A 27,871-nucleotide genomic window follows, 5' to 3' on the forward strand; every position below is an offset into this window, starting at 1 on the left:
TTTTATGGTTAAAAACAAATTGGCATTCACAAGAACAAATTAAACTCTTGTTTCAAAGAGGCCACCTCTAGTAAGCAAAGAGGTGAACTAATCGGGTGTTTAAGAATACCCAATAAGAACAAACAAGAAAAAATTTGCATGTGGCCCTTCTAAAAGTATTCGTTGTAAATGTATCTCCTGTATTATTTCGTTCATGAGTCTGGCAGCAGATCAAATGACATTGGCTGAGCAGAAATTAACAGTGCCATAATCCCAGCCAGAAAATCTGCATTTCTATCTATCGTTAAGCAAGAGTACGAGGATCTGAGCAGTTACGTGTATTGAGGCTGGCGGAGTTTAAGAAGTGAGGGATGCTTCTCAGTGTGACATTCTTCTGTGATCAGGAAATAGTATTAGCAGAACAAAAACAATCAAAGTATGAATAGACGTTTACCTCGTATCTATCAGTTCCACTTGTTTGACTTAATGTGCTTCTTGATGGGGTGAAAGAATTTGCACCAAACTTAAGCACCAAACTATCAAAATTACTCTCCGTTGGTATTTCAGGATTACTGAATGTCAGTGCAGGTCCATCTGAAAAAGAAATGTAAACATTTTGTTTCAGTACTTTGTTGCCTTGCATTGTGTTTGATTATTATTGATGGAGTGCTATGGTGCATCATTCTCTATGATGTTCTCAGATGAGGACTGAATATTAAATGACCACATATTTTACCACAATTTTTTTCAATGAAATAAATATACGTGTTATCCACTGTATCTACAATATGCATCATTACCCTTACTCCGACTGGGCCATTACTTAGTATGAAGTTGTACTCAAAGTACTGCGCCTCCTGCACAAATTTTGTTTGGTTTTATGATGCAAAATTTAGCAGGGAAAATGTTGGGTATGTGTAGTAATTTACTTGTAATCGAGATTCAGAAGGAAACGAGAGTTTGCACCAGACTCTGGATTACCAGTTTCATCAGGTTCAGGCCGAAACACATAAATTATGAGCATGGCACAGCCAGTGACATATTATTAAGTACAAGGTACATGACTAAGCATGCTGCTGCAGTGGGATAGCTTATTAAATGGTACACGCCCAAGAAACTGACTGGAGAGACAATGCAGTGTGATGGATTGGTGGAGAAGCGTGGCTCAGTGGTTAGAGGCGGCAGACCCGGAAGCTGAGATCGACCGTGGACCAGGGTTCGATTCCCCGCCTCGGCGGGTCTCGGGCTCAAAATTCCACGGACTCGACAATTCTCGCTCTGGTGCCTACTCAACTCACGGGGTCACACTCTGCGACTCTGGGCAATAGCTTGCTTAATCTCCACTACGGCCCCTCGCGGCGGGATGCCTGGCTTTCACCTTGTGGACACCCTGCCGGGGTTTCTCACAGGGGAATACCAGGACGGGTTCCCTAAGCAAGCGCCGGGACGCTTACGGGCAGCTGTGCGCTTTACAAGTCCAGCACATTTACATTTACATTGGTAACGATCAAGCATTTCATTCAAGTTGAAAAAGCACGTTTTCCTGGCCCGCCAATGCCCACATTTACCTTATATATAGACAAACTGATGACTCCATAAAGATGTGCATACTGGAGTACAGGTCACTTGGAAAGTTTTGCAACAGTTTCCAGGTCCACCAGGTATCCAGAGATCACAAGGATGACTTCCACTACTTTCAATGTTCTGAATACAAGTATACATGCACGAGACGTCTAAGAGTGTCCTCAATGCACCTTCCAGTCCGCTGTGCTAAAATGGACGTTTTAAGATTGTCTTCCAAGCACCACTAGATCTGAAGACATGCCACTCTAAGGGGGAGATGTCAGTAAACGAACAATGGCAAAGCAAAGTGGTCTGATTTGTATACAATAATGGACACAAAGACAGACATACATAATTGATCCTTGAATGAGATAGTACATTAAAGGTAGACCGGTTGGCTTTGCCAATCCACACCCCCTTTCAATAGAAATGAGATTTAGCTTGCTGTACAGACCCAGTGCAGGTACTTCACTCAAATCTAAGGGTACCTTTGCAAGGCACTATGGCTATGTAAATATCAAGCTGTGACGGATAATGCACCTTGCCATTCGTAGGGTCGTAGTCTGAATAATATACATAAAAACATTTCCTGACAATGATAATTAGTCCTAGATAACATTTACAAAAATATCATCCTAATCAGTGTAGTTTTTCATTATTAACTTGAATGGTGTGATATGTTTGTTGATGCTGCCCCGGGCGAAGAAAGCGGGTAGGAAGTAGGTGGGAGCTCCCAGCGAAAGAAGAGGACGGGATTGGTAAGTAGAGGTTTTGGTATTATGTGGTAGCTCAATAATATAGAGAATACCCTTGTGTTCAGTGGGTCGAGTTAGTTTGGCCCTTCACATGAGCAACTCCTATAGGTACCAGAGGAGGGGCGAGGATGGCTAATACAATAAAAAAGTTCGCTTGCACACAATTACCACTGTGTCAGCCTGCTACTGCTCACCATCACACTGCAGGCCTAGACCTAACATTTTGGCAACGAGAGCTGGTAACACTCATTAAAGCAGCAAAGCAGAATGCCAGGGAGCCTGCTGGTGTCCTCTGAGCATGATCACCAGGGCAGAGTTAGGCCGTGTAGCTGTGTGCTGGGAGGCTCCACAGGTGACCCCCAACGTGGACCGCAGCTCAAGAGATGAGACATGCGTACCATAAGGAGAAGCATGGTGCTGTCTGCACCCAAGTGCTGTGTGATCTTCGAGCGACGAGGGCAAACCTGAAGACCGCGCACACCCGGTCAAGTTCAGTTGCAGTGCCACACACACTCACACAGCAGAGGAAGGTCAGGCGCCGCTGTAGCAGGCAAAATCAGGCTGGGAAGTCCGCCAGGAGCCACTGCTGCTTGCCGAGTTAAGACACAATAAGGAAAGCAAGAGGCCGGGGAGGGGATATACCCATGACAGTCATACAGAGCACCCAGCTGAAACAAAGACAAAGCAAGTTAGAGGGTCTCTGAGCAGACAACATCTCATAGCTAGAGGAAGGAAGAAAACAAATAGTGTCACAGGTATGTATCCCAAAAGAGCCCGAAATGAGAAAACAGTCTGGTCACAAAACAACACGAGAGCCAACATCCCTTCTCTGGAACCATTTGTCATGGCTGGCCTCCAAATCCGCGCAAGCCCCATAGCTTAAGCTCTGGATTGAGCAGCAGAACATGCTCTTTGACACCATCAGTGTTTGAAGTTGCTGCAAGACAGCTACTAGTCCGCTTGACAGGGGCAGATATTTACAAACTGTCACGAACACAGCAAAAGGCAGTCCCACCCCATACGTACGCCACCATTGTCACCACCCTTTATGCGCATTTTGCACCAATAGCCAATCCAGACAATGAGAGATTTGTGCTGCGGCAAACTATCAGCAATGCCCAGAGGAATCCACTGACTCATTCTATGCCCACCTTAAAGAACTGGCCAGCATCCCCTGAGAGATGAAAATGAGAAGATAAGGGCTCATATTCTCCAAAGGCGTGCTTCAGCAAAGCCAAGAGTCTAAATACTACATGTCTCCAAATCACTGCAGGACATACGGTCCAAAGACCTATCAGAGGTCCAAGTGTCTCATGAGGAGGCAGCACTGAACAGACTCAAGAAGAGTGAACCCATGATTCTAAATGGAACAGGGACAATTTTTGAAAAAGAAGGGAAAGACATCAAAAAGTCCTAAGGCCCATTGGGCGATGCAGAGGAACATTCCCATGTCCTTGAGAGTACCCAGCCACAGGCAAGAAGCGTGCAGCCTGTGGGAAGGCCAATCACGAAGGTTAACCGGTCATCCCGCCAAGCCCCTGTATCAGGGAAGCTATCTGTAAGAGCGGTGGCTCCTGCGGAACCGAAGTGGGAGGTAAACGATATGGACATGGTCGAACTAGATAAAACTGTGCCATCCATCACATCCTGCACCAACAACAACTTTCAGGGTAAGAATCAGGTCAAGAGGTTAGCTAGTATTATAAGCTGATGGGTGCCTGCTATGAGGGCACCAGTTGGTGATTGCTCAGAGTTCAGGGCTCTGGATCATCTAGCTGATTCATGGGGCTTATCAAGGCGTGGTGAGGACGACAAGCCGGCTGCACAAGAAGGTGTGGTTCCCTTTGTTAGATGAAGGAGTAGAACAAGTAATCAGAGGTTGTGTTATGTGCCAGGTGGCCAGAGTGGCTAGTCCGCCCGCTACTGTGATCACACAAGACATTGCACAGCACCCGTGGGTAAGAGCCAAAGCTGATTTTGGAAGACTTTCGGACAGGAGGTATGTGCTGGTGGCCATACACAAATTTTTCAAAATACCCTGAGGTATGGGTAATTGTTAGCAACGCCTCAAGGAGATTATCCAGAAACTCGAGAAGATACTTCCTACCCATGAGATTGTAAAAGAGCTACGTATAGACAATGGGCCTCCATTTCATGGCCATAAACTGGCAGAATACCTGGAGTCACTGGGTATCAAGCATCTGAGGGTCACTCCGAGATGGCCACAGACCAAAGGAGAGATGGAGCGTTTCATGAGGACCCTCAACAAGACAATTTGCATCATCCATGCTGAACATCACCATCTGGAGTGGGCTTTGTGTTCTTTAGTTAGTGTTTCTGGCAGGTTCACCCCTAAACTTGTTGCTTTTAATGGTGACCTGGTGATGGTGATTTTTGGGTTCTGCGCACTTTCACTGTGTCCCAGTGGAAAGTGCGTGCGCAATCTGAGTGCGTAGAGTGAGGTTGGCCTGCCCTCCCATAGGAATGCATGGGGAATGTATGTGTTCCTGGTAGTTCCTGATGCGTGGGGTGCACAGGCTCGAGTCTGGTATGTGTGGACTCGTGTGATTGAATGCTGCAAAATGATGTATGCGGCATGTATGTGTCTAGTATGGAAGGGCCACTTCTAGAAGTGTGCCTGTCTGTGCAGTGAATGTGCTGGCGTGTGATTGGCTGGAGCTGGCTGGGATGCCAGGCTCCATGAGTCATGATGGGTCTGCCCGGTGGTGAGTGTGGAGATTAGCATGCTGATGGCTGGGGAGGAGTGCACCTGGGTCCTGAATAGGGCTGGGCTTTCCCCACACAATGCTGGCTCCGCCCCCTGTGGTGCGTCTAACGACCCTAGCCTGCCTAGTGAATGAAAAGGGTGGTTGAGCACATCAAGGGTGCTCCAAAACCAGCTGCGATTGGGTTCTCCCCCACCCTGCACCTCAGACAAAGGAATTTACAGTTTAAGAAGGGGCTGTGTCCCCTTACAATTGGTTCTCTTCCAGGATCCTATCTGAGGGGGGCTGCTGCTGCTGCTGGAGGCCAGGAGGAACCGCCACTTGGGACTGCCTTCCTGCCTGGAGGGCCCAGTGAGCTGGCCCCTGGCCAAGCCTTGCCCTCCCCACCCCTGCCTTTCTCTGCAAGAAGGACCTTGTTGCTGGACTTTTTTTGTTCACCCTTCCAGCGCCTGGAATCGCTGTATTTTGTGCCCTTAGGAGCGCTTCATTTTTTTCTAGCGCCTGGGAGCGCTTTTCTGGTCCCTAAAGCGCCTGGAAGCGCTGTACTTGCCTTTAGCGCTTGGGAGCGCCTTATGTGCATTGACCAGTGCCCACCCGGCATTTGATCCATTTTTGAATTGCCAATTTGGTGACCCGAGCGAGTGCCCACCTCGCCTTGTTGTTGTTTTTGACCGGGAGCCTACCCCGGATGGTCACCGACAAAGAGCGTATTCCCTCGGGCCGCCGCGCTGCCCACGGCGACCCGGAAGCAGCTTGCTGGCCGGCCAATCGTGGCGCTGCCCCGGGAGAGGCGGCCGGAAGTCCCGCCCCCGCAGCCCGGAGCAGAGAGGAAGCGTGCTGGTTCCCCCGCGGGGCTCTCCCGAGGAAGAGAGCCCTGCCCTCCGCCACTAACAGCACCCGGCCCCTAGAACCTGTCCGGGTGAAGAGAGGAGCAGCGCGAAACCCGCAAGGAGCCCCCGCCAGAGTAGCCCGGTAAGTGAGAAGGGCTAGGGGAGGCTCCGTGTGGCAGGGTGTCGCTGTCTTGAGCCCCTGAGAGGCTCACGCGGGCATTTCAGCAGAGCCGTGAGAGGCTCCAACGTTGGGCCGCACTTGTTCTCGAGCCCCCAGAGGGGGGGGCTCCACCGACGCCCGGCCGGTTCCTTTTTGAGCCGCAGAGGCTCTTGTTGGCATTATTTCCTTTTGAGTCCCCCGTGAGGGACTCCAACGACCCGGGGGGCACAGTTGTATTCCCGAGCCCACGGGAGGCTCTTGGCGGCCGATTTGAGTTACGAGCCCCGAGAGGCTCAGGGCGCAGTTTGTTTAACTAGAGCCCCGAGAGGCTCCACCCGGCCTATCGTGATTTACGAGCCAGAGAGGCTCAAGGGGACATATTTGTTTTGCGAGCCCTGAGAGGCTCTGGAGTGCCATTCTGTTTGTGAAGAGCCCAGCGAGGCTCCAAGGGGACAGTTGGTTGGGCAGAGCCTACAAGGCTCCAGCGTTGGCCCCATCCTTGTCTTCACAGCTGCCCAGCACTTCGTGGGCAGCTGCTACGTTTAGGCCCCTGACATTGGGACACAGGACGGCCTAGCCCCAACAAGGCCAGAGGGCCTAGAGACTGCCACAGGGGATGGCTCATGTGAGTTTTGCGCAATTGCTTGTTCCTTACACCTCTGAATGTTTTTAGGCATCATGTGTTTTCCATCCCTGCACCTCTGAATGTGTTATTTATGCATCATGTGCCTTGTTCCTTACACCTCTGAATGTAGGTTATGCATCATGTGTTATGTGCTTATACCCCTACAGGTATTGTGATACTTAGGTGGTTGTTCTTGCTAGTACAGGTGGTGCTAGTGAGGTCCGAGTTCCCTGCGCAATATTTTCCTAAGGTGGTTAGGGTTGCGTAGGTGGTACTTAACATTTACCAGTAGTTACTGGTTGTGTGCTTTATGTTCTAAGTTGTGCTACAGTGATTTGATATTCTAAGTTCTAAAAGTGCTGATCCCTGACAGTGGTCCAGGTGGCCCTGTCTTGTCCATATCCCCTGTATATTCTGCCCGTGCCTGTTGGCACATTGTAAAGTGTGTGTTTTATCTAATGTGTTTTGGTGTAATACAAAGGCTATTTTTATACATAACCTTGTGTGGAGTTTCCTTTGTGGTGAGCCTTGGGTGTTGTTGCTGGGGGTGCGTGCGCAAACACTTAACTCACATTGCCTCCAAGTTTAGCCTTACTGCTCGTGCTACGTTACCAAGGGGGTGAGCAGGGGTTATCTTGGCGTGTAACTCCCTTGCCCTGACGTGGAAGTGGTGGTCTCTGACTGACTTTGGCGCAAGCCCTGGCCAGCCAGGGATCCCATTTCTAACAGTTAGGGAATACCGGCTGACTCCACGTGGTAGTCTCTAGCCAGCTATACAAGGGTCGTCTCATGCAAAACACTGTCCCACATTAATTTGTGGGTTCCCAAGGATTTGGACGGGGCTGCTGTGACGGCCCACAGAAAGCAGTGTAATGATGCAATGAGTCGCCAGCAACAAATGAGGGCTGTGACTGTGCAAGTAGAGGACTTGGTGTTGGTGAGAGATCACACTCCTGGGAGTAAGTTGAGGTTGCTTTTGAACCTGACCTTTGGAGAATCGTCAGATTACAGGAACCAAAATAACTGCCCGTCATGGTGGTTAGTTACTAACTTACACTGTGTCTCAGTTTAAGAGGTGGGGAGAACAGGCCGCAATGACTGGTGCTGTTAGAGTCCCCTCCCAGACGGAAGTGGATGATATTAATGTTGAGTATAGCCCTCTGCTCCCTGGGATGAGCCCGGTGAGAGTGTGACTAGTTCTGGATTGGAACCATATGCTCTAGGAACAGCCTGAGGAAGTACAAATTGGGTCTGTCAGCAGCCCCTTCTGTCCCAAAAGGTGGACAGAACTCCCACTATCACCTTAGGGCACATCCCAAGCCCTCTACCACAAATGAAGTCTTTGTGAAGATGTAATTGTTATTCGACAGTTGGCGCACTTTCTGGTTACTCGTGGGTGTGATGGTATTATATTTTTTGGGAGGAATGTTAAGTAAGGGCTATGGTATTATTGGGTAGCCCAATAATCTAGGGAATACCCCTATGTTCAGGGGTCCTTGTTGGTTTGACCCTTGATGTGTGAGACGTCTATAAATAGTAGAAGAGGAGTAATGATGGATAATAAGAGGTAAACATGCGCAACATCCTGTTATTGTTCACCCAACAGCGCAAGCCTCCACACAAGTAGGGTGGGTAGTGAGAAGCATTAGAAAGTTGAATGAGGCGGGGCAGAGGGAATGGGAAAATCAGAGGCCAAAAGGCCCTACCAAAAATGAGGGAAGTGCACATGGCAGGGAGGGGAGAAAAGAGGGCAGGGAGGAACATGGGAGAAGCAAAGGGGCAGTGTCGAAGAGGACAGGGAGGAGGATGTTCAGGAGGGGAGATCTCCAGGCATTGAATGAAGAGGAGTTGTGGATGGAAAGGTGGAACAGCAGAGTAAATACTCCCAACAGTGAAGAGAGAGCTCATAGTGTTGAGGGAAGAGGAGGATGGAGTGCGGGGATACAGGAAGGAGCAGCAGGGAAGTGTGGGGAGAGATGCTGCATTGCTCCTTGTGGGGAGAGGAGGCAGGGCGGGGCGCATGCAGCATAGCAGAGTAACAAGGGAAAAGCTACTAAACTGCTCCTGGCAGCAAGAGCAGAGCTCCTGACAGGAGGAGGAGGAGGAGAGAGCATCAGATCTTGGCACGTTAAAATCAACACAGAGGAGGGAAGGAAGTTGTGGTAGTTTCTGTTTGGGACATGGGATAATAAAGATTCTGCCTTAGTCTTGAGACTCTTACAAGTCACTAGACTTCAGAGCAGCCACTTAGGTTCAAGTGCCCGGCTTAGCAAAGACAGAATGCAATGGAGCAGCCATATAAATAGGCCAGAATCTCACTCCAGTCCTAACAAAAACATTTAAATGAAGGCTACCGCAGGGGGGATTAGAAGGATTGCCTTTTTTTATGCAATGCATGTGTGACATCGATGACGGTATGCATGATGATCGAGCATTATTTTTAGATGTAAAATGGCCGTCGTGAAATGACATACCAAACATCCTCAACAGCATGAGGTGAGAGTTATGCTTCTGTGAGTGGGACCAGAATCCCACTTTATTTATATTTTTCTAAATTAATAATAAAACATGTACATGAGAGCTAAGCTGTCTGTAGCCAGACTTAAAACACCTAATTATGTATTTATATTAATTAACCCTTCCCTTTCTCTTAATGGCCTTCTAAGTGTCTTTTTCAGCACTTTTCTGATTTCTGAAACCAATTACCGTCTCCGCTTGATGAATACGTGATACATGGATGTTTGATAGTCCCTCAGAAACAGTAGAGAGGGAGGGTTCCCCATAGTGGCACGATGCTTGAAACTCCTCTAAGAACTGCAGGCTTTTTGGAGCGTACTTCAACTCACTAAATGTTTGGACTGAACTTCAAAATATTTCCAGAGAGCCGTGCAGGAGCTAGGATTTAGAAACTGAATTTATCATTTTCTAAAGAAGACAATAAGGCACTTAGGCCACACATCATTGTGCAGTCTGTCATCAAAAGTACAATATATTGGGATTTAACTTTTGTAATTTCAGGAATTGCAGTACTCAAAACTAATAGCCTAAAGGTGGCCAATGGTAATAGAACAGATTTATATCAGTGGGTCCCATACTGCACCTGATGAAGGCACTCCACAAATTGTGATTTGAAAACATCCTAGGGTAACTACTTCCACATATCTGCTTCTATTACCAAATGAGATACATGTTTATTGTTATGAACAAACCAGAGTGGGTTCATAATAATATTGGCTACACACTGAAAATACAATATCCACAATGTCATCACATAGTTGGGGCATGATTAATAAAAACGTATTACTGTAAGAGTGTGCTTCTAATGACATGGGTCTTGGCCCTGGTCTCCAAATGAGTAACCGCCTTACTGTACACCTTTACTTCAGTTAACAACTATCCCAATTTACCTCAACCATCATGGACCCATACTCCTGGATAAACTGACCATTAGAGAAGACTGCTGATCGCGGCGTTAAGGGAAGAATAAAATCATCAAGGTCTGGAACTAACTTGTCCCCCTGAAGCTCCTGCGGTCCTGGGGCCTAAGCTTGGCCAAATGTCTCTGTATATCTGCTAGATGGCTTTACTGTTTCTCAATACATCAGTTGGATAGTTTCACTTATGATGGCAAGAATCTCAGATGGCACTCACCCCATTTTGCCGATCCCCTTCCATTTTGTGTTTTGTCACTAATGAGGCCTACCATTAGAAATGTGAGGCAAATAAGTCAGACATTAATGAAACATTAGTTCTACAGTACTTAATTGTTGCAGTGATTGCAGGCTGTGGGCACCATCACTCATTCTTGTAGCCACAGACCTCTTTCATCATTAGGTTTTGACATAGAGAAAAAGAGAGAGCAGCAGAAAAGAGAGAAAGAAGGGGGAAGAGAAACCTAGAACATAGTATGAATGGGAGAAAGGAGATATGAAAAGAAAGCTGAAAAACTGAGATGGAGAGACAGAATATGTAGGGTGGATGAAGTGAGGAGCATAAGTGGAATCAAGGTTAGGCATACATAATATTGGATAGCCTTATTCTTCAGCAACCCCAGCATTCAGGAACTTTGTGGGCAAGGTCCTAAGTTAAAAAAAAGCTGGTCCCTACATTTTTTGTTAACAAATGAAGCTGTGTGTGTCTGTCTATAAGAGAGAAGAAAAGCTGTGTCAGGGAATAATTTCCAGACATAATATGAACGTTTTTCCAGATATTTCATCCCTTTCAAAGTGCTTATATCACTATTTGATTTCAATGCGGGAGACCAGTATCAAGGGTGAATACATATTAAATGAATTGGGATCAGGATTTAGGGTGAGGGCTACATAATAAGGAGTGTCAAGAAGCATCACTAAAGCAGACAAACACAAACTGAAGGGGTGATGAAAAGCTTCTGTAACACTGACACTATACCCCATCTCAACTACAGACCCTCTCCCCAGCATATTCAGGCACAGGATAGAGGGATGGCAGGAATACAGACCTAGTTCTGTGTATGCAATGGAGATGGTCAGCCACTGAGCAGCTCTGCACTTTTTATTACCAAAGATATGATGGCAATTGTCCTTTCATTACTGTGCTAGGAAGCCATACTAAAGTGCTGACCTCCTCAAAGGCTCTGCCTAATCCAACAATCATACAGTTGCATTTATTACCATTGTAAGGGATTGCCTAACTTTTGTACAAGAATGTAAGGTCTATTATTAATATTTAACAAAACATACTCTAGGAAACAACAGTCTTGGAGAACATCACTCCTACAATGAGTAGTAATTTCACCCACATATGGCACTTGCTTCATGACTCCTTCACAACAGAATAGGGCGTTCTCATACCACAAATGAGATATTTGCAGTAATTTGCATAAGAGGCAAGTCTCCACAGAAATCTGCAATGTATGTGTGATTATAGATCAGACGTAACCGAAATAGAAATATCTGTGAAACTAAGACACACGGAGACATCATAACAATCCTCACAAATGATCGAAGAGTTAGTGCCAAGTAGATCTGGTATAGGAATTTGCCTTAACAGGACTGTAACATATGCAAGGATAAATTTCCCAGATAGTTATGAAGGCACCTGGGCAGTACAGTACTACAATGAATAGATCATACGTGTCTTACTTTTGTAACCAATACGAAAGGTATGCATCGGAAACATATGTATAATAATACTGCTATATTTGTTGGAATGAAAACTATTGTATGACATGTTAATGTAAAGCACTCTGATACCCATGGGTCATGTTCGCGCAATATAAAACTCTAAAAAATAAAAGAATGTAACTCGGATCTTCGGACAGAGGCCTCGGAGGATGGGAAACGCACAAAGAAAAGTGCTCGGAAAAGAAAGTTCTTTATAGGGCTTTGGTATTTAGCACTAGTACAGTGCAATGTTTGCTCAGTAAAAACATCTCAGAGCTGTAACTGAAACCAATCGCCACACAATGGGCCATATGTATCAACATACCCTTTTGCGATTTCTTAATAGCGATTTTTAAGGAATCGCTATTTAGAAATCGCAAAATGGTATGTATGTAGAAAATCGCTTTTTTTTAGCGATTTCTTAAAATTCCTTAATTGCGAGTAGCAAATTGCTAATCGCAATTAAGGAATAATTTCCCATTCATTTCTATGGGCCAGGAGGCCCATAGGAATGAATGTGAAATTATTCTCAATTTGCGATTCGCAATTTGCTAACCGCAAATTGAGAATAATTTCAAGGGTGCAGGGGTGTCTCAAGAACACTCTGCCGCACCCCTGAAAATGACATGTGTGCGCATATGGCGCACATAAGAGCGTCACATTGCACCTTTGGATTTTTAAAAAAAATGCTTTTTTAAGAGAATTCGCAACTTACCACCAACTAGAAGTTGGTGGTAATTTGCGATTCCTTAAGGGCATTTTGGAATTTCTTTTTCCTTGATACATTGCTTTTAAGGAATCGCAAAATTTGCGATTCCTTAAAGGCAATCGCAAAATAAGGAATGGCAAATTTTGCGATTCCTTATTTTGCACCCAAATTGTTTCATACATACCATTTTGCGAAAATGGGTTCGCAAACGCCGAAATTCTGCGAATTTCGGCATTTGCGAACCCATTTGGCCTTGATACATATGGCCCTATGTATATTGTAGGCAAACTAACTGAACTTGTGTCACTGAGGTAAACAGAAAGGTTTTAAGCTAGTTCCCAACACTACAAAAAAGAAGAAAAAAAAAAAGATCTCAGCTCTTAGTGAGACAGGGTTCCATAATAAATCCTGGTCTCTCCCTCTAAATTCTGGGTCTTGCCAAGCAGATCCTCAAGCAGGGTAAAGGGTGCGCTTTGCAACATATTGTTGAACTGACATGCCAATAATGAGAGCATTTAACTAAATTCTCCCTTGGGATGGAAGCTGCAGAAGGGCCTTTATTGCAATTATAACTATGTTTGATTCATGTTTAAATATTCTAGTGCCAGATGCAGCTATCCTTTCCCTCGATGCAACACTTGCCTTCGATTCTATCGAATGGTCATACCTCTTTGAAGTACTCCTCCGTTATGGCTTCGGCCCCAAATTTATACAGTGGATTCGACTACTCTACACTGATCTCTGGGGACAGGTTTATGTCAACGGTCATACGTCCAGGCGCTTTCCCTTGCACAGAGGCACAAGACAGGGATGCCCTCTGTCCCCCTTGTAGTTCACCCTCACTCTTGAACCCCTGGCCCACTGGATTAGGACCGACAATTCCATCCGAGGCCTTCGATGGAATGCTGAAACGGTCGATAAAGTCTCACTATATGCGGATGACATCCTTGTCTATATCTCCTCCCCCAAGTCCACCCTTACCAGCCTGCTACACGTAATCACCAACTTTGGCAAATATTCGGGCTTCTCTATTAATTGGTCTAAATCGGTGCTCTATGTACTGCATGGTCCTCCCCCACCTCTCCCGCGAGGCTACTCCATCGAAATCGCCCGAGACGGTTTTAAATATTTGGGAATCTTTGTCACTCCGGACCCCCAACTGTTTTATGAACGTAACCTCAAAGGCCCACTCCAGAGGCTTCATACTGACGTCTCACATTGGAGAACGCTCCCCCTCTCTCTTCCAGGTAGAGCTGCCTTATTTAAGATGCTTGCGCTCCCTCGATTTCTATATGCCCTACAAAATTGCCCGTTCCCCATAGCTGACTCGTACTTCAACCTAAGAGAGGGAGACCTCCGCCTCCTTTTGTGGGATGGTGGTTCTCCTCGCATTGCCCTTATCTCACTCACGCAAGGGTGGTACGACGGAGGTGTTGCCCTCCCCAATGTCCGCCTCTATTATTGGGCCACTCAACTGGTCGCTACCAACTCATGGATTTACGGCTCGCCCACGAACCCTGCCTTTCACTTAGAGAAATACCAGACAGGCTGTGGTGGCTACCTCGAGGCCCTTTATGGTAAACACTCCCGTACCCGATATATCGGCCCGATGTCCCACACGTTATCCATTTGGCACCGCGTAAACAAAAGACTCGGATGGGCCAACACCCTCACACTGTCCACCCCACTCTGGACCTCGTACAGACTCTGCACCCTTTGTCACTATAGAGGCTTTGACAAATGGGACACACTAGGCATTTCCACTGTTAGCGACTTGCTTCACAAGGGTAAATTACTGACATTCACAGAGCTGCAAACTACATACGACCTGGCACAATCCGAAACTTTCCGTTACCTCCAAATTAAACACGCCATACTCACCAATATTCCAGACCTCGCTTCCCTCCCACAGTCCTCGCCCCTTGAAGACAGACTCTTGTCCGAACCCCTTCAGGCCAAAGCAATATCCCTCACTTACCGTAAGTTGTGCAATAATATGCCAAACACTTTTCACCTCCTACGAGATAAATGGCAGACTGACATTGGAGTTCTGGATGAAGTGGAGTGGCAGTCAGCATTGATGTCCCCGCGCGAATCAGCCATCAATCATAGATTCAGATTAATACAGCTCAAAATATTGCACAGAACATACATGTCCGGTCCCCTTCTAGCCAGAATAGGCCGACGCCCATCTGATCTCTGCCTTCGAAATTGCAGCCTAACAGGTACCTTCTATCATATTCTGTGGGAATGCCCAGCGATCCAAGACCTTTGGAATCGCGCCGTTCAGACAATGACTGATGCTTTAGGAAAACCGGTCCCTCTGACCCCCAAATGTGCTCTTCTTAATGTATGGGACCCCACAGACTTAACTGCGATAGAACAAAGATGGGCAGCTCTAAGCTTCCTCTTATTGAAGCGTGAAATTGCCATGCAGTGGGGCTCACCGCACATACCGCTCCTGATTAGATGGGTGGCTGCAATGGATGTGTGCATACTGTCTGAAAAATCGGTTTACAAGACTCGGGGATGCCCCAAAATTTGGGATAAGAAATGGGGTCGATGGAATACCTATAGAGGCGAATTGTGCACTTCCCCTTCAGCAGATATGGAGATGACCAGGCCTACTATCCCTCAGTAAATGGGACTGTGGTTACTGCTGTACTGTGTGCGCTCTATGGTGAGATTATAACTGTGACTGTTTTGATACCACTTTCCTCTGCTTCGAACACTAACGTTTGTTTTACAAAAATAAAAAAACCATAGACCTGTACACTATCCGACACACAAGTCTGACTAATCTGTGTACACCCTGCTTTACCATGCCGCCGAACCTCCGGGTTGTCGGCTGAAGGGCTGTGTTACTCCGATAATGGTACTGGGTAAATGTACATAACGCAGCCGGCCCTAAGGGTTGTAGGCTCTGTGCTGTGTTACTACATAATTGTGTAATAAAGGTCTTTGGAAAAAAAAAATTCTATATATTCTAGTGCCTTAAGACAAATCAATAAAAAAGTCAAACAAAAAAGAACCCCTCTAATTGGATAATTGTACTCATGTTGTGTAGGTGACGCCAACAAGTACTTACAGTTTGTGCTGTAAATGCAGAAAATATTTGGATTAACTTGATCTGTTAATTGAACAACTCTCTCCGGGATGGCTTTGGTCATATCCATTGAATAACGAGCTACTCTTTGGGTGCAAAGCTGTTCGTCGTTCCTGCAAAGGAAAGAGAGTTGTTAGGATGATGAAATGTAATAGTTTGTTTGTGAGATTTGGTGAGCGCAGCACGTCAGGCATTTGTGCACAATACAGAAATAAAACAACATTATCAAGTACACTTCACCACACAAATGAAATATTCAAGAGGGGTCTTATTTCCCTAAGAGTGGACAGCTTTAACCATTAAGGAATAGCTCAGCCCTGTGGTTCGCTCTTTTGGACCTAGAATCACCCTTTAGTTTTACTTACATTTGCTGAACATAGAAAAATAGTTCTATTTTCTTTGAGAGGGACAAGAATACCTCTGAGTGTTATGTTCCTGGAATCATCCACTGTCCTCCTGTATCACTATTATAAATAACAGGGCGTGCTGCAATTTTTTGAAGATTTTTCCGTTAGCATTGACATACCAGTTAACTGGGTGACAAAAGAAGATTGGTCTTACAACTTCAGGAAAACTGCAATAAGCAGTGCCCATTTTGTAAGTTGGAACAGCTTTATCGCTCACAAAATGTGGTCTGCGACTCATTATGCATAACATTTAGGAGGGGGCATGAAAGGGGCATCCCCTTCACATTGAGAGTTATAACTGTGGGTAGAAACCACTGATTACTTACCAACAGCTCAAAGATTTGGTAACTGATTTACAAAAGGGAAGTTGCCCCCAGGGGACAGTTTCCCTATTGCGAATTGTGTCTGCCAATCTCGGCTGTGTAGTTAGTGGTCCAGTGGCCACTGCTCTCCTCTAAGTCTTCCTAAACTTGCAATGTTTTTTAGAGCGGCACATATTTATCAAGGGGTAAGAGTTGCTTTAAAAATTTCTTTTTTTACGTTTCCGGTTTGGGAATGCCAAGGCAGGGATAGCGGTCTGTTGCCCCTAGCACGCCACCATTCCTGTGCTCATAGCCAATCACAGGGGGTTGTAGAGTGCAGTCTGCCTAATTAATATTTATTAGGGAGTTTGTATTGTGAACCCGTGTGAATGGGAAATTTGCAATACAACTTATGAGTACATGAGCTGCATCGCAAATTACATCGACGTTTGCCGGTCCATCATTGTGGACATCCTGGTCTACGATGGGAAATAGCACATCGAGCTCTTGGTGTGTTCAGTGCACATTTCCAAAAAGGTCACTCATTCAAGAGTATGCAGGCAGTCTATACAAATTCACATATATCACAATCTTCACAAAATTACATTATTTCACATTATGATAACAAGTGAAAGATGCACAGAAGATCAACCAGCTATCCATGAATGGAAGATGCCAAGGCCAATTATCGACTCCATTGACTGAACCAGCTCCCCAAGAGCACCTCATTCTCGCACTGTTTGGAAAACCAATGTTGGAACTTACATGACAACAGGAACGGAGCACGCGGAGAAGACGCTGAAATCCGAAGCAGTGCAGTCGGGATCGCAGCAGCAGTTAACATCACACTGCGCTACCAGCAAGTTACAAACACAAAGTGTATCAACTAGAAAGGAAAAGCAAATAGATGGGATAATGAGAATTAGATTTCCTCTTAGCCTACCTCGTCTGGAGTTTATTAAGACTATTCTTAAAAATATAACATTTTTAATATAAAAGATGCAATGAAAGAATGATATAACCCGACCACTGCTAATATTTGTATTAGCTTACTTTAAGTTTTCATAGAAAAATGCATTTGTTATTGAAAGACATGAGGCATTCTGCATTCCTGTGCAATTATAGGTAAATAAATAACGTTTCAATGGATAAAGGCGCCAATAAGAGGTCAGTTGAGCGCCTTCGGGAGGTCTGCTTTGTGGCAGGTCATTAGGGAGCTTGCAGGAGGTCGGCCGGGTGCATGCAGGAGCACCGCAAGGTGCATATGCAGGAGCCTCCCATGGTGAAAGCAAAAGCTTAGCCGGGTGGAAGCAAGCACTCAGCAGAGTGCATGCAGGATTCAACAGAGTGCATGCAGAAGCCCGCCATGGTGCATGCAGGACATCAGCAAGGTGCATGCAGGAGCACCGAAAGGTGCATAGGCAGGAGCCTCCCATGGTGGAAGCAAGTACTCAGCAGAGCGCATGCAGGATTCAGCAGAGTGAATGCAGAAGCCCGCCATGGTGCATGCAGGATGTCGGCAGTGTGCAAGCAGGAGCACCGCAAGGTGCATGTGCAGGAGCCTTCCCATTGTGGAAGCAAGAACTCAGCAGGGTGGAAGCAAGAACTCAGAAGGGTGCATGCAGAAGCCAGACATGGTGCATGCAGGATGTTGGCAGGGTACATGCAGGAGCACCACAAGGTGCATATGCAGGAGCCTCCCATGGTGGAAGCAAATACTCAGCAGGGTGGAAGCAAGAGCTCAGCAGGGTGGAAGCAAGAGCTCAGCAGGGTGGAAGCAAGAGCTTGGCAGGGTGCGTGCAGGAGCTCAGAGGGGGGCATGCAGGAGCTCAGCGGGGGGCATGCAGGAGCTCAGCGGGGGGCATGCAGGAGCTCAGCGGGGGGCATGCAGGAGCTCAGCGGGGGGCATGCAGGAGCTCAGCGGGGGCATGCAGGAGCTCAGCGGGGGGCATGCAGAAGCTCAGCTGGGGCACGCAGGAGCTCCGCGGGGGCACGCAGGAGCTCAGCGGGGGCACGCAGGAGCTCAGCGGGGGCACGCAGGAGCTCAGTGGGGGGCATGCAGGAGCTCAGTGGGGGGCATGCAGGAGCTCAGTGGGGGCCATGCCGGAGCTCAGCGGGGGGCATGCAGGAGCTCAGCGGGGGGCATGCAGGAGCTCAGCGGGGGCATGCAGGAGCTTAGCGGGGGCATGCAGAAGCTCAGCGGGGGCATGCAGAAGCTCAGCGGGGGGCATGGAGAAGCTCAGCGGGGGCACACAGGAGCTCCGCGGGGGCACGCAGGAGCTCAGCGGGGGCACGCAGGAGCTCAGCGGGGGCACGCAGGAGCTCAGCGGGGGCATGCAGGAGCTCAGTGGGGGGCATGCAGGAGCTCAATGGGGGCATGCAGGAGCTCGGCGGGGCATGCAGGAGCTCAGTGGGGGGCATGCAGGAACTCAGTGGGGGGCATGCAGGAGCTCAGTGGAGGACATGCAGGAGCTCAGCGGGGGCATGCAGGAGCTCAGCTGGGGCATACAGGACCATAGCAGGGTTCATGCAGGAGCACAGCAAGGTACATATGCAGGAGCCTCCCATGGTGGAAGCAAGAACTCAGCAGGGTGGAAGCAAGAGCTCAGCAGGCTGGAAGCAAGAGCTCAGCAGACTGGAAGCAAGAGATCAGCAGGGTAGGCAGGAATTTAGCAGGGTGGAAGCTAGAGCTTGGCAGGGTGCATGCAGAGGACATACAGGAGCTCAGCAGGGGGCATGCAGGAGCTCAGCAGGGGGCATGCAGGAGCTCAGCAGGAGCACAGCAGGGTTAAAGTGGCATTATAAACGGTCTGCAATCTGATTGCTTGGATAAGTAGCAATTGAGCAATGGGTAGGGAAGAAGGGAGTCTAAAATCATTTGGAGGGTTGAAGTAATGCAGGTGTGTCAAGCATACAGCAAGGGAAAATCTTGAGGCCTTTGACTGTGCACCCAAGGCATCACAATGTCCTGTGGCACTGTGGTTAGAGGAACCTTTTACCTATGGTTTCTTCCAGTGGGTCTATCATTGTGATCTAGAAGCCCATCCTCAGCATACCCTGTTCAGATCTCCTGTCTCATGTTTAGGTCTCTTGACTATGGTCTACTCTTCAGGCCACAGGTCTTCTCTAGTGGACAAAGGGCAGGTTCCTCTACAGCAAGGCAGGCATCAGGTATTGGCTCCAATCAACTTTGCCTTCTACCTACACCTGACGATATTACATATCACGACAGGAAAACTGTACCCTGTGCATTGCCTAGCTCCACGTAGTCACTCACTGTCATTCACTTACTAAATTTCCAGGAGAGTCAAAGGCACAACGGGTGCAGATAGGAACTGTGTAAGATTGTTGGCAATAAATGCATCAAAGGAAAGAAAGGAAAACTAATTATGAGTAAAACTGGGAGGTTTTAAAACCACTGCACTGCTTCTGGATAATGAGTTATTATGTTACAGCAACCCATGATATAACTCCATGTGGTAGTCTAGAAAAATTAAGATACTTGTATAGTGATGTGGTGCACTTTTTTTAAAGCACCATCACAGCACTCTACAATTAGTTACACTATTGGAAACAAATAATTCCTCTTTTTGAAAATTACTATCACAGCAGCCAATTGATCTCGTCAAATGCTTGACTGTTTTGGCAAACATGTTTTTTTATCCAGAAACACTTTACATGTTGCCATTTTCAGAACCATTGTGGTGAATGGAAAGCCAGGAATGGTGGAGGGTGTCACACAGTACAATGGGCACCTATGTAAAAAGTTTCAAAACAAGTTTCACTTTGCGATGATTTTCAGCCTAATTTTCTTAACCAAAGATTAAGCAGTGAAGTGGTGAAATTGCGAAGATTCCAAGTCATGTGCGGTTGTTATAATTCAAGTGATAATTGTCAAAAATTCAAACTGTCCTAAAACACTGAAGCTTGCTAAAAAATGGACGCTCTATCACAGTGATAGCTCTGAGGGGCTATAGGGTCAATGTTATAGCATAACCTTCAACCCTTAGGGTCAGGCTGTATTGTAGCAGCAACTGAACGTTTTCTGAACCGAGAAGAAACAGAGAACCTCAATGCTGGTGCCTGTGTCCCCATGCAGAGCTGAAGCTTTGGTGTGTTTTCACAAGCCCCAGCCTCTAAATTGAAATACTGCTAATTGAGCCCAAATGTTCTACAGAAGCTGGATCTGGTGTGCACAGCCTCAGACAGCTCTCCACTATGGTACCTGCCTCCACAGAACACTGCCATCATGAAGGACAATAGATCCAAATGCTGATAAACACCAGGCCCCTATGCAGGCCAAGGGGGCACAGTGAGGGATTAAAAAGTTCCTGTGGAGCCAGTGCTACTTCTTCCAACCAATACAGACCATTGCCTTAAAGTCCCTACTCTGTTCCCTCACCAGTTCACAGCCTCTGTCGTATTGCTTCATCCTTAGCCTGTTGCGCCTGCTTCCCCCTTCTGCAGCCATTACTTTCTGTCTCCTCCTGCACCAAATGAACATTCACTCCCAGATTATCTCCACATCCTCACACCGATCCTCAATCACTCACCACCCTACAAAGCCTCAGCCCTGATTTCCCACCTTTCGCTATCCCACATCTTCAGTCCACTTTCCCCTTTAGCACCAGCCACGTAGTTATAGATTGAACTGACTAGGCATCTAGTTCTACCAAAAGAACAGGTATTCTGAAGGTGCCTTTGTACAAATTTGTAAATTCTTGACTGGTGAGTAATTTTTAGGTATTTAGGTATTGCCTGTGAGTGCGCATGCACTGCTTTGCTCATGCACTCTCGCTCGCAAGACTATAGTATACAACTAGAGGTGTTGTCAATGATAGTTATGTGTGCAGCATAATTGGGAAATTGGGAACAGTGTAAGTGAATGCAGCATGAGTGGTAGGAGTGTAAGGTGTAACGTTAAACAATGTGAGTGCAGGGAGAGCTACATGAGTGCAAGGTGAGAGATGGGCCCATGTGAGTTCCGGGTGAGGAGTGCATACAGGGAAGGTGAGGAATGAATGCAGGGTGAGCGGTGCGAGCAGTGTAGAAGCAAGGCGAGTGGTGTGCCTATGTGCATGCTGGATGACCAGTGTGAGTGTAGAGTGAGCAGGTAGAGGGAAGGGTGAGCTGTGAAAGTGACTGGTAAGAGCATGGTGAAAGAAGTTATGGCAGAGTAAGTGGTGTGTCCCTGTGAGTTCTGGCAGACTAGTGTGCCTGTTTGCAAGCAGCGTGAGCTGCGTGACAGATGGATGAATGGAGTGCCTGTGTGAGTGCAGGCTGAGCAATGTGCCTGGGTGAGTGCAGGGTCAGAGAAAGGAGTGCAGAGTGAGTGGTGTGAGTCCAGGTTGAGTGTTGTGCCTGTTTAAGTGGTGTGAGTGCAGGGTGAGTGGTGTACCCACCTGAGCAAAGGGTGAACTGTGTGAGTGACCGAAGAGCTTACGTAAGTGCAGGACGAGTGCTGTGCCCGTTTGAAAGTAGGGGGTGAGTGATGTGAGTGCAGGGTGAGTGCACCTGTTTAAGTGTGGATGGAAGTGCAGAGGAGGAAGAATTAATCAATGGTGACATATATGCTTGTTTGAGACTGAGTGCAGAGTGAGTGGTGAGACTGCAGAGTGAGCAGTAAGAGTGACAAGTGGGTGAGTGTCATGTGAGTGCAGAATGAGTGGTGAGCTTGTGTAAGTGCAAAGTAAACAACATGTGTGCAGGGTGAACTGCATGAGAGCATAGTGAGCGGTGCCAGTACAGTGTGATTGGTGTCAGTGCAATGTGATTGGTAAGACTACAGGGTAAGAGTGACAGGTCAGTGGAATGTTAATTGAGTCCAGCTGAGCAGTGTGCTCCTGTGGGTGCAGAGTAAGGGGAGGGTGAACCGTGGAGTGCATGGTGAGATATGGGCCATGTGAGTTCCGGGTGAGGATTGCATACAGAGAAAGTGAGGAATGAGTACAGGGTGAGTGGTGCGAGTGGTGTAAATGCAGGCGAGTGGTGTGCCTATGTGCATGCTGGATGACCAGTTTGAATGCTGTGGGTGGTGAGACTGCAGGGTGAGCGGTCAGTGCAGGGTAAGAGGAGGGCAAACGGCATCAGGGCATGGTGAGCAGTGTAAGTGCAGTGTGATCACTCTGAGAGAAAACAGAGTGTTGAGAATGATGGGTGAGTTGTGTGAATGTAGAATGCATTCCCAGATTCTCTGAGAAACTAAGCATGTTATCCATGGTAGCGAGTGGGATTTCAGATATAATTTAAACTATTTCTATTGTGGCTTCATTAAAGGAAGGATGATGAAGAGAATACATGATTTGTGGGTACTGCAATAAACTTTCAGACTCTGGACATGCCTAGAATTGTGATATATTGATATGTCTTGAAATTGGAAAGGATGTGGCATAACTACTAAAAAAATCAAAGCCTAACGTTACTTTTCAGGAAATATATTCTCAAACTGTGGCAGCAAAAGTAAATTTCCAAATGTAAGGATTAGGTCGAGTCTCCAGGAAAAAACAATGAAGCCTTGTTAACAAGTAAATGGTCTGCTAAACACCTGTGAAATTCTAAGATGAGGCTGAGATGAGGTGTCAGCCACTGTCCAGCCAGCCCACAGCAGCTCAAAAACTTTGTTTCCGGCCAGAAAGCTGCCTCAGCCCAGGCTAAGACACACAACAGGGATGGGGGGAGAGGGGTAAAGCCCTTTCAGCCCTATAGGCATTGCGTGCCTTGCAGGCAATCACTGGTCCTGTCACACTAAAAGTACAGCAACCCTGCTGAGAAATGCTGACACTATCACACTAAAAGGGTAAGTTATTAACTACTGTTAAGTAATGAGGATGATCTTCAGCAAGTCCTGGTTTTTCAGGCAGGTTTGTCGAGCGTGCTGCAACGAGTCGGTTCACACTTATAATCAGGGTCACTGGTATTAAGCGGCAGGCGATGACCAAATTATGTTGGAGGGTTGACTAAATTATGCAGCAAGAAAAGGCAAATTATGCGACGTAAAGCAACACATTTTGTAATAGTATTACTTCATAGATCTGTCTTTTTTTTTACACGTGAAACACGTTTAACCTAACAAGTACCAGTTTAATATTCAACTATAATAACAAGCAAGTGAAAGGTAACTTTTACATAGGGCCTTCCACAGCAACATTGTTGCTGTGATTTTATTCACTTTTGATCCATTTAAACTAGAAACAAAATAGTTTTTTGCTAACATCTCTAACTATGCAGCAGATGATGGATTATGTGGTTTATGCAGCAAATCCATAGTAATGCTGGAAAAAACACGGTAGAAGAATTGCATAATCCCTGTGGCCCTGCATCTAGTGGAAAACATGAAACTACATGCCACAAAGTGCAAATGACTTAAAACGAAAGACTTGCTGAGCATCACCCCTCGCCACATAGGGCAATTTATCAGGAATATATACAATTATAATGAATGAGACTGCCTAAACGAATAGCAGACCTGTGAACTATATATACTTGCCATCATTAGCATCGCAGCCCAATACGGATTACTACGGCTAAGTGGCTGTCGCCTACCCAGTATCCCTCGATAGGGATTTTCCCACAGCAAAAGTTGCCCATGCAGGCGGGAAGTGATACCTACTGTCGGTTACAGGTGCTTGAAGAGCGGAGACCGCGGCGCGAGGAGACCCAGGGACTGCCCGGACCAGAGGGGGTGAGAGAGCTCCATCGTCCTGGGTGGAGTCTGGAGTGGCTGCTCGGTCTCCCCAGGGGATAGACGAAGGGAGTCCTCCAGGGGCCTTAGTGGTCTCAAGGTGGGGTGAAGCATCGGGGAACTTTGAAGGGTCGGGAGTGGGCGAGATGTCAACAGTCCCGGTCTCTGCTGTCTCTAACTTCAAGTCTCCTTCCGCCGTTTCGGGCCCCGTGCCCAGCCATGCCAGGGTGCTCTGTGCGGCGGTGCCACAGCTCCCCAGAGCCAAAATCAAAACAAAAACGTAGGACAGCATGGCCTGGATATAGCACCCGAGGCAATGGCAGCCTCCTATGTCCGGTAACTATAAACAACAACTGCCGCCATCCTGGAAACCAAGGACGCTAAACGTGACAGCAACTACAAGAGCCCATATTGCTTTTTGCAGCAATAATCATCGAAGAAGGACAAGACGGAAAAAACACCCCGAAGAGGTTGACGCTAGTAATATACGAGGTACTGGCCGTGATGTCCTCTAACGCGGCGGCCATCTTGGCGCGGTCCTGCTAAAGAAGTTAGCAGTGTGGAAGTATAGATAACCATCAAGCTAAATTGACTCGATTAACTCTTCCAACACTACGGGCTATAATAGCAATGAGATCCTGTGCTCAGATTGCACCAGCCATTGTTCTAGTCTAGCCAAAAATAGCGCTATGTCCTTAGATCACGAGCAAGGATCTATCCTTGGTGTCCCTGGCTTATTGGCCTTCCCAGGTGTGGAGAATTCGCCCTTGTCTTCCAACATAGTAGAAATCCCTGGAATGGGTGTTAGCAATAGTTCCTTGGAGCAGTTTTCCTCCCTACTACCACAGATGTCACTGTTGAGTTGGAATATTGCAGGAATCGGGAACATTAGGGGATCCTGATTGGGGTACTTTTGTAATGGCAATTCCATTTGTTCATTTAGGAGACATGGGCACTAGACTAAGTGAATAGGAGTGGCTATACAATTTATAGTATTGCTGGGCGCCCTGTGGACGGATTACTAGCCCTGGTGCGATCTACCCTCTCCTACTCAGTTACAACTCTCCATCTGTGCTCCCATGATGCCCAAAGATTAATTTTTTTCTTGTGCTAACTCAAAAACTCTTGTGATACTCAATATCTTTAATAGGAGTTGCAATTATAAACAGGAATCAAAAACCTTACAACTACGGGATAGAGTGTTATGTAATATTCCAGAAGAATGATGGATTAGATTCATTTATTGAGATAACAGGATACCAACGGAGCTTCCTTTCCTCAGTCCTTCCCCTTGAACAGCTGCTTCAGAAACCACAGTGCATTCAATGAGAACAACCGAAGGAAATAGAATACACTATCGAATAATAACATTCTTTAACAAGTGCATGCAAAGCTCGTGAATTAACACGAGAACAATTCTTAAAGGTACACAACACAACACAGCTTCCTCCTAACAAAACAATAAACAAAAAAAAAACAAATTAAAACATTAATCAGAAAAGTAATCACAAACAAAATCTTTTAACCATGTGGGTTTAGATTTAGCTCTAACAGAACGATCAACATTGGTAATAGCATCATGAGACGTAACTACAGAAGAATCAGAAGTAATAAAATTAGTAACACTACCATTGTCAACATCTTCATTTTCCATTGCCTTGAATGTTCCAGTAACAATCATATTATCCATTTCTTTCCTTTCAGATATAGAAGTATTTATCATATCTTCCGATATTACAGCACTATTTACCCTTTCAGATGTGGAAGCACCATCTATTCCTGTGGAAGCACCATCCATACCATTAGAAGTACTAGCTGCATAAGTTCCAGTGTTTAAATCTTGATTTTTAATAAGATCATGTTCAATGATGAAATGTTGTGAAATTCCCTTAGACAAACTAGAAACTCCTGTGTTTTTGTATAAATTAATGTCACTTTTAAGAACTGCAATACGTTTTAAGTTCCACACTTTCCCATCACTTAAACGTACTGCATTTCTGTAAATATTTGTAACCTTTAATGGTTCAGAAAATTGACTCTCACCTTTTTTTAACTCTCCAAGGCTTTTTAACTTTAACCCAAGATCCTACACTAACATCGCAAAACTTCACATTGTGTTTCAAATCATATATATTCTTATTCCTCAAGTGTTTATCTTTAATTCTGTCCCTTAACTCTTCTAAAGGAATCGTTTGTTTCTCATCAGGAACCATCCATTCGGGATTACACTTGGTGCGTACTGACCTACCCCTCATAACTTCAAAAGGAGATGTACCCAAAAGTTCATGGGGTGACGTTCTATACATCCAAATGGTCTTAAGCAACTGTAATTCCCAATCACAATCATTACTTACGGCACCTTGTATAGCATTCTTGAGTACTCTGTGAAATCTTTCAACCATACCATTACCACTTGGATTGTATAAAGAAGTAGTGCAATGCCTTATACCAACTTTTTTTAAATAATCCTTGGCAATATTAGAAGTGAATTGTACACCGTTGTCGCTAATTAACAAAACTGGCAGTCCTTCACCAACAAAAACACAATCCAGAAAATTTATCACAACCTCAGAAGTAATTTTCTCAACAACTTTTAGAACTGGCCACCTTGAAAATAAATCGATAACAGTTAAAACATACTTATTATGTGCTCCTATAGGCCCCATAATGTCAATGGCAACTGTATGCCAAGGAGCCTTGGGAATAATAGGCTCAGCCGTAGCCGGTTTCAAAGTTATCAAAGTTTTGTCTGAATTAGCACACCACACACAATCTCTAATGATCCTCTCAATGAATAAATCCATTCCAGCCCACCAGAACCACTGCTTAACTTTCTGCTTAGTCTTCACTATACCACAGTGGCCTTCATGACACATCTCTACAATTCTTTTCTTGAGGTTGGACGGAGGGACAACCGTCCCATTACGTAAAATGTTACCCTTCAAAATAGAAAACTCATCACAAATCTCCCATAACTGCTTTAATTCATCCGACAAATTCTGTTTATTTGGCCATCCCTTTAAAATAAAAGAAGATAATTCTACCAAAACAGAATCTTTCTTATAAGATAAATCCCAATCACTCCTATCAATACAAGAAAAACCATGATCATGAACTAAAGCAACTTGAATATTCTCCCATTCATGGTCAGAACTATTCAGAAGGTTTATCGGCATCCGTGAAAGAAAATCAGCTACCACATTTTCTTTACCTGGCACATATACTACTTTGTAATTATAATCCTGTAGCCTTAAAGACATCCTGGCTATTCTTGGTGAAGCATTAAATAAGCCTTCCGTAGTTAAAAGTCTCACCAGAGGTTTATGATCGGTTTTTAGGATGCAAGGTTTTCCCCAAACATAAGCTCTAAAATGCTCTAAGGACCAAATACAGGCTAAAGATTCCTTCTCTATCACTGAGAATTTTCCCTCCGTGGGAGATAGAGAACGAGAAGCATAAGCAATTATATACTCCTTACCATCTGAATCTACCTGTGAAAGCACACAACCAAGTCCTTTATTGCTTGCATCAACAGTTACTACATTATCCAACTCAGGATCAAAAGCGCTCAAAGCTGGGTCTTTAGCAATTTCATATTTGATATTATTGAATTCCTCATTACACTCTTCAGACCAAACCAATTTAGATTTGTTCTTTAATAATTATCTGATATTGAAAATTTTACTCGAAAAATTCTTAACAAATTTCGAGTAAAACTCAACCAGTCCCACAAAAGATCTTACTTCATCCTAGGACTAGGAGCATTAATTACAGAATTAACCAAAGAAGGTTTAGTGGAAATACCTTCGCCACTGATGACATGTCCCAAATAAGTGATAGATCTTACACCAAACTTGCATTTAGAATGTTCCACAGTCAAACCT

The 27,871-nt window shown here is 45.8% G+C and overlaps 1 protein-coding gene across 1 annotated transcript in view; it reads right to left on the reverse strand.

Annotated features, from left to right (window-relative positions):
- TCTN1 (tectonic family member 1) overlaps window positions 1-24,437 on the reverse strand; it is a 242,824-nt gene extending 218,387 nt beyond the window's left edge. Inside the window, exons 1-4 of the mRNA XM_078667480.1 lie at window positions 23,916-24,437; window positions 17,072-17,192; window positions 15,580-15,710; window positions 434-573 (exon numbers count right to left, since the gene is read on the reverse strand). Coding sequence (XP_078523606.1) covers window positions 434-573; window positions 15,580-15,710; window positions 17,072-17,192; window positions 23,916-24,279 — 756 coding nt within the window. The 5' untranslated portion in view covers window positions 24,280-24,437. The remainder of the gene's footprint in view (window positions 1-433; window positions 574-15,579; window positions 15,711-17,071; window positions 17,193-23,915) is intronic.
- Window positions 24,438-27,871: the final 3,434 nt, after the last annotated feature.

The sequence above is a fragment of the Lissotriton helveticus genome, chromosome 11, assembly GCF_964261635.1.
Source record: "Lissotriton helveticus chromosome 11, aLisHel1.1, whole genome shotgun sequence".
In the NCBI taxonomy this organism is placed as follows: Eukaryota; Metazoa; Chordata; class Amphibia; order Caudata; family Salamandridae; genus Lissotriton; species Lissotriton helveticus.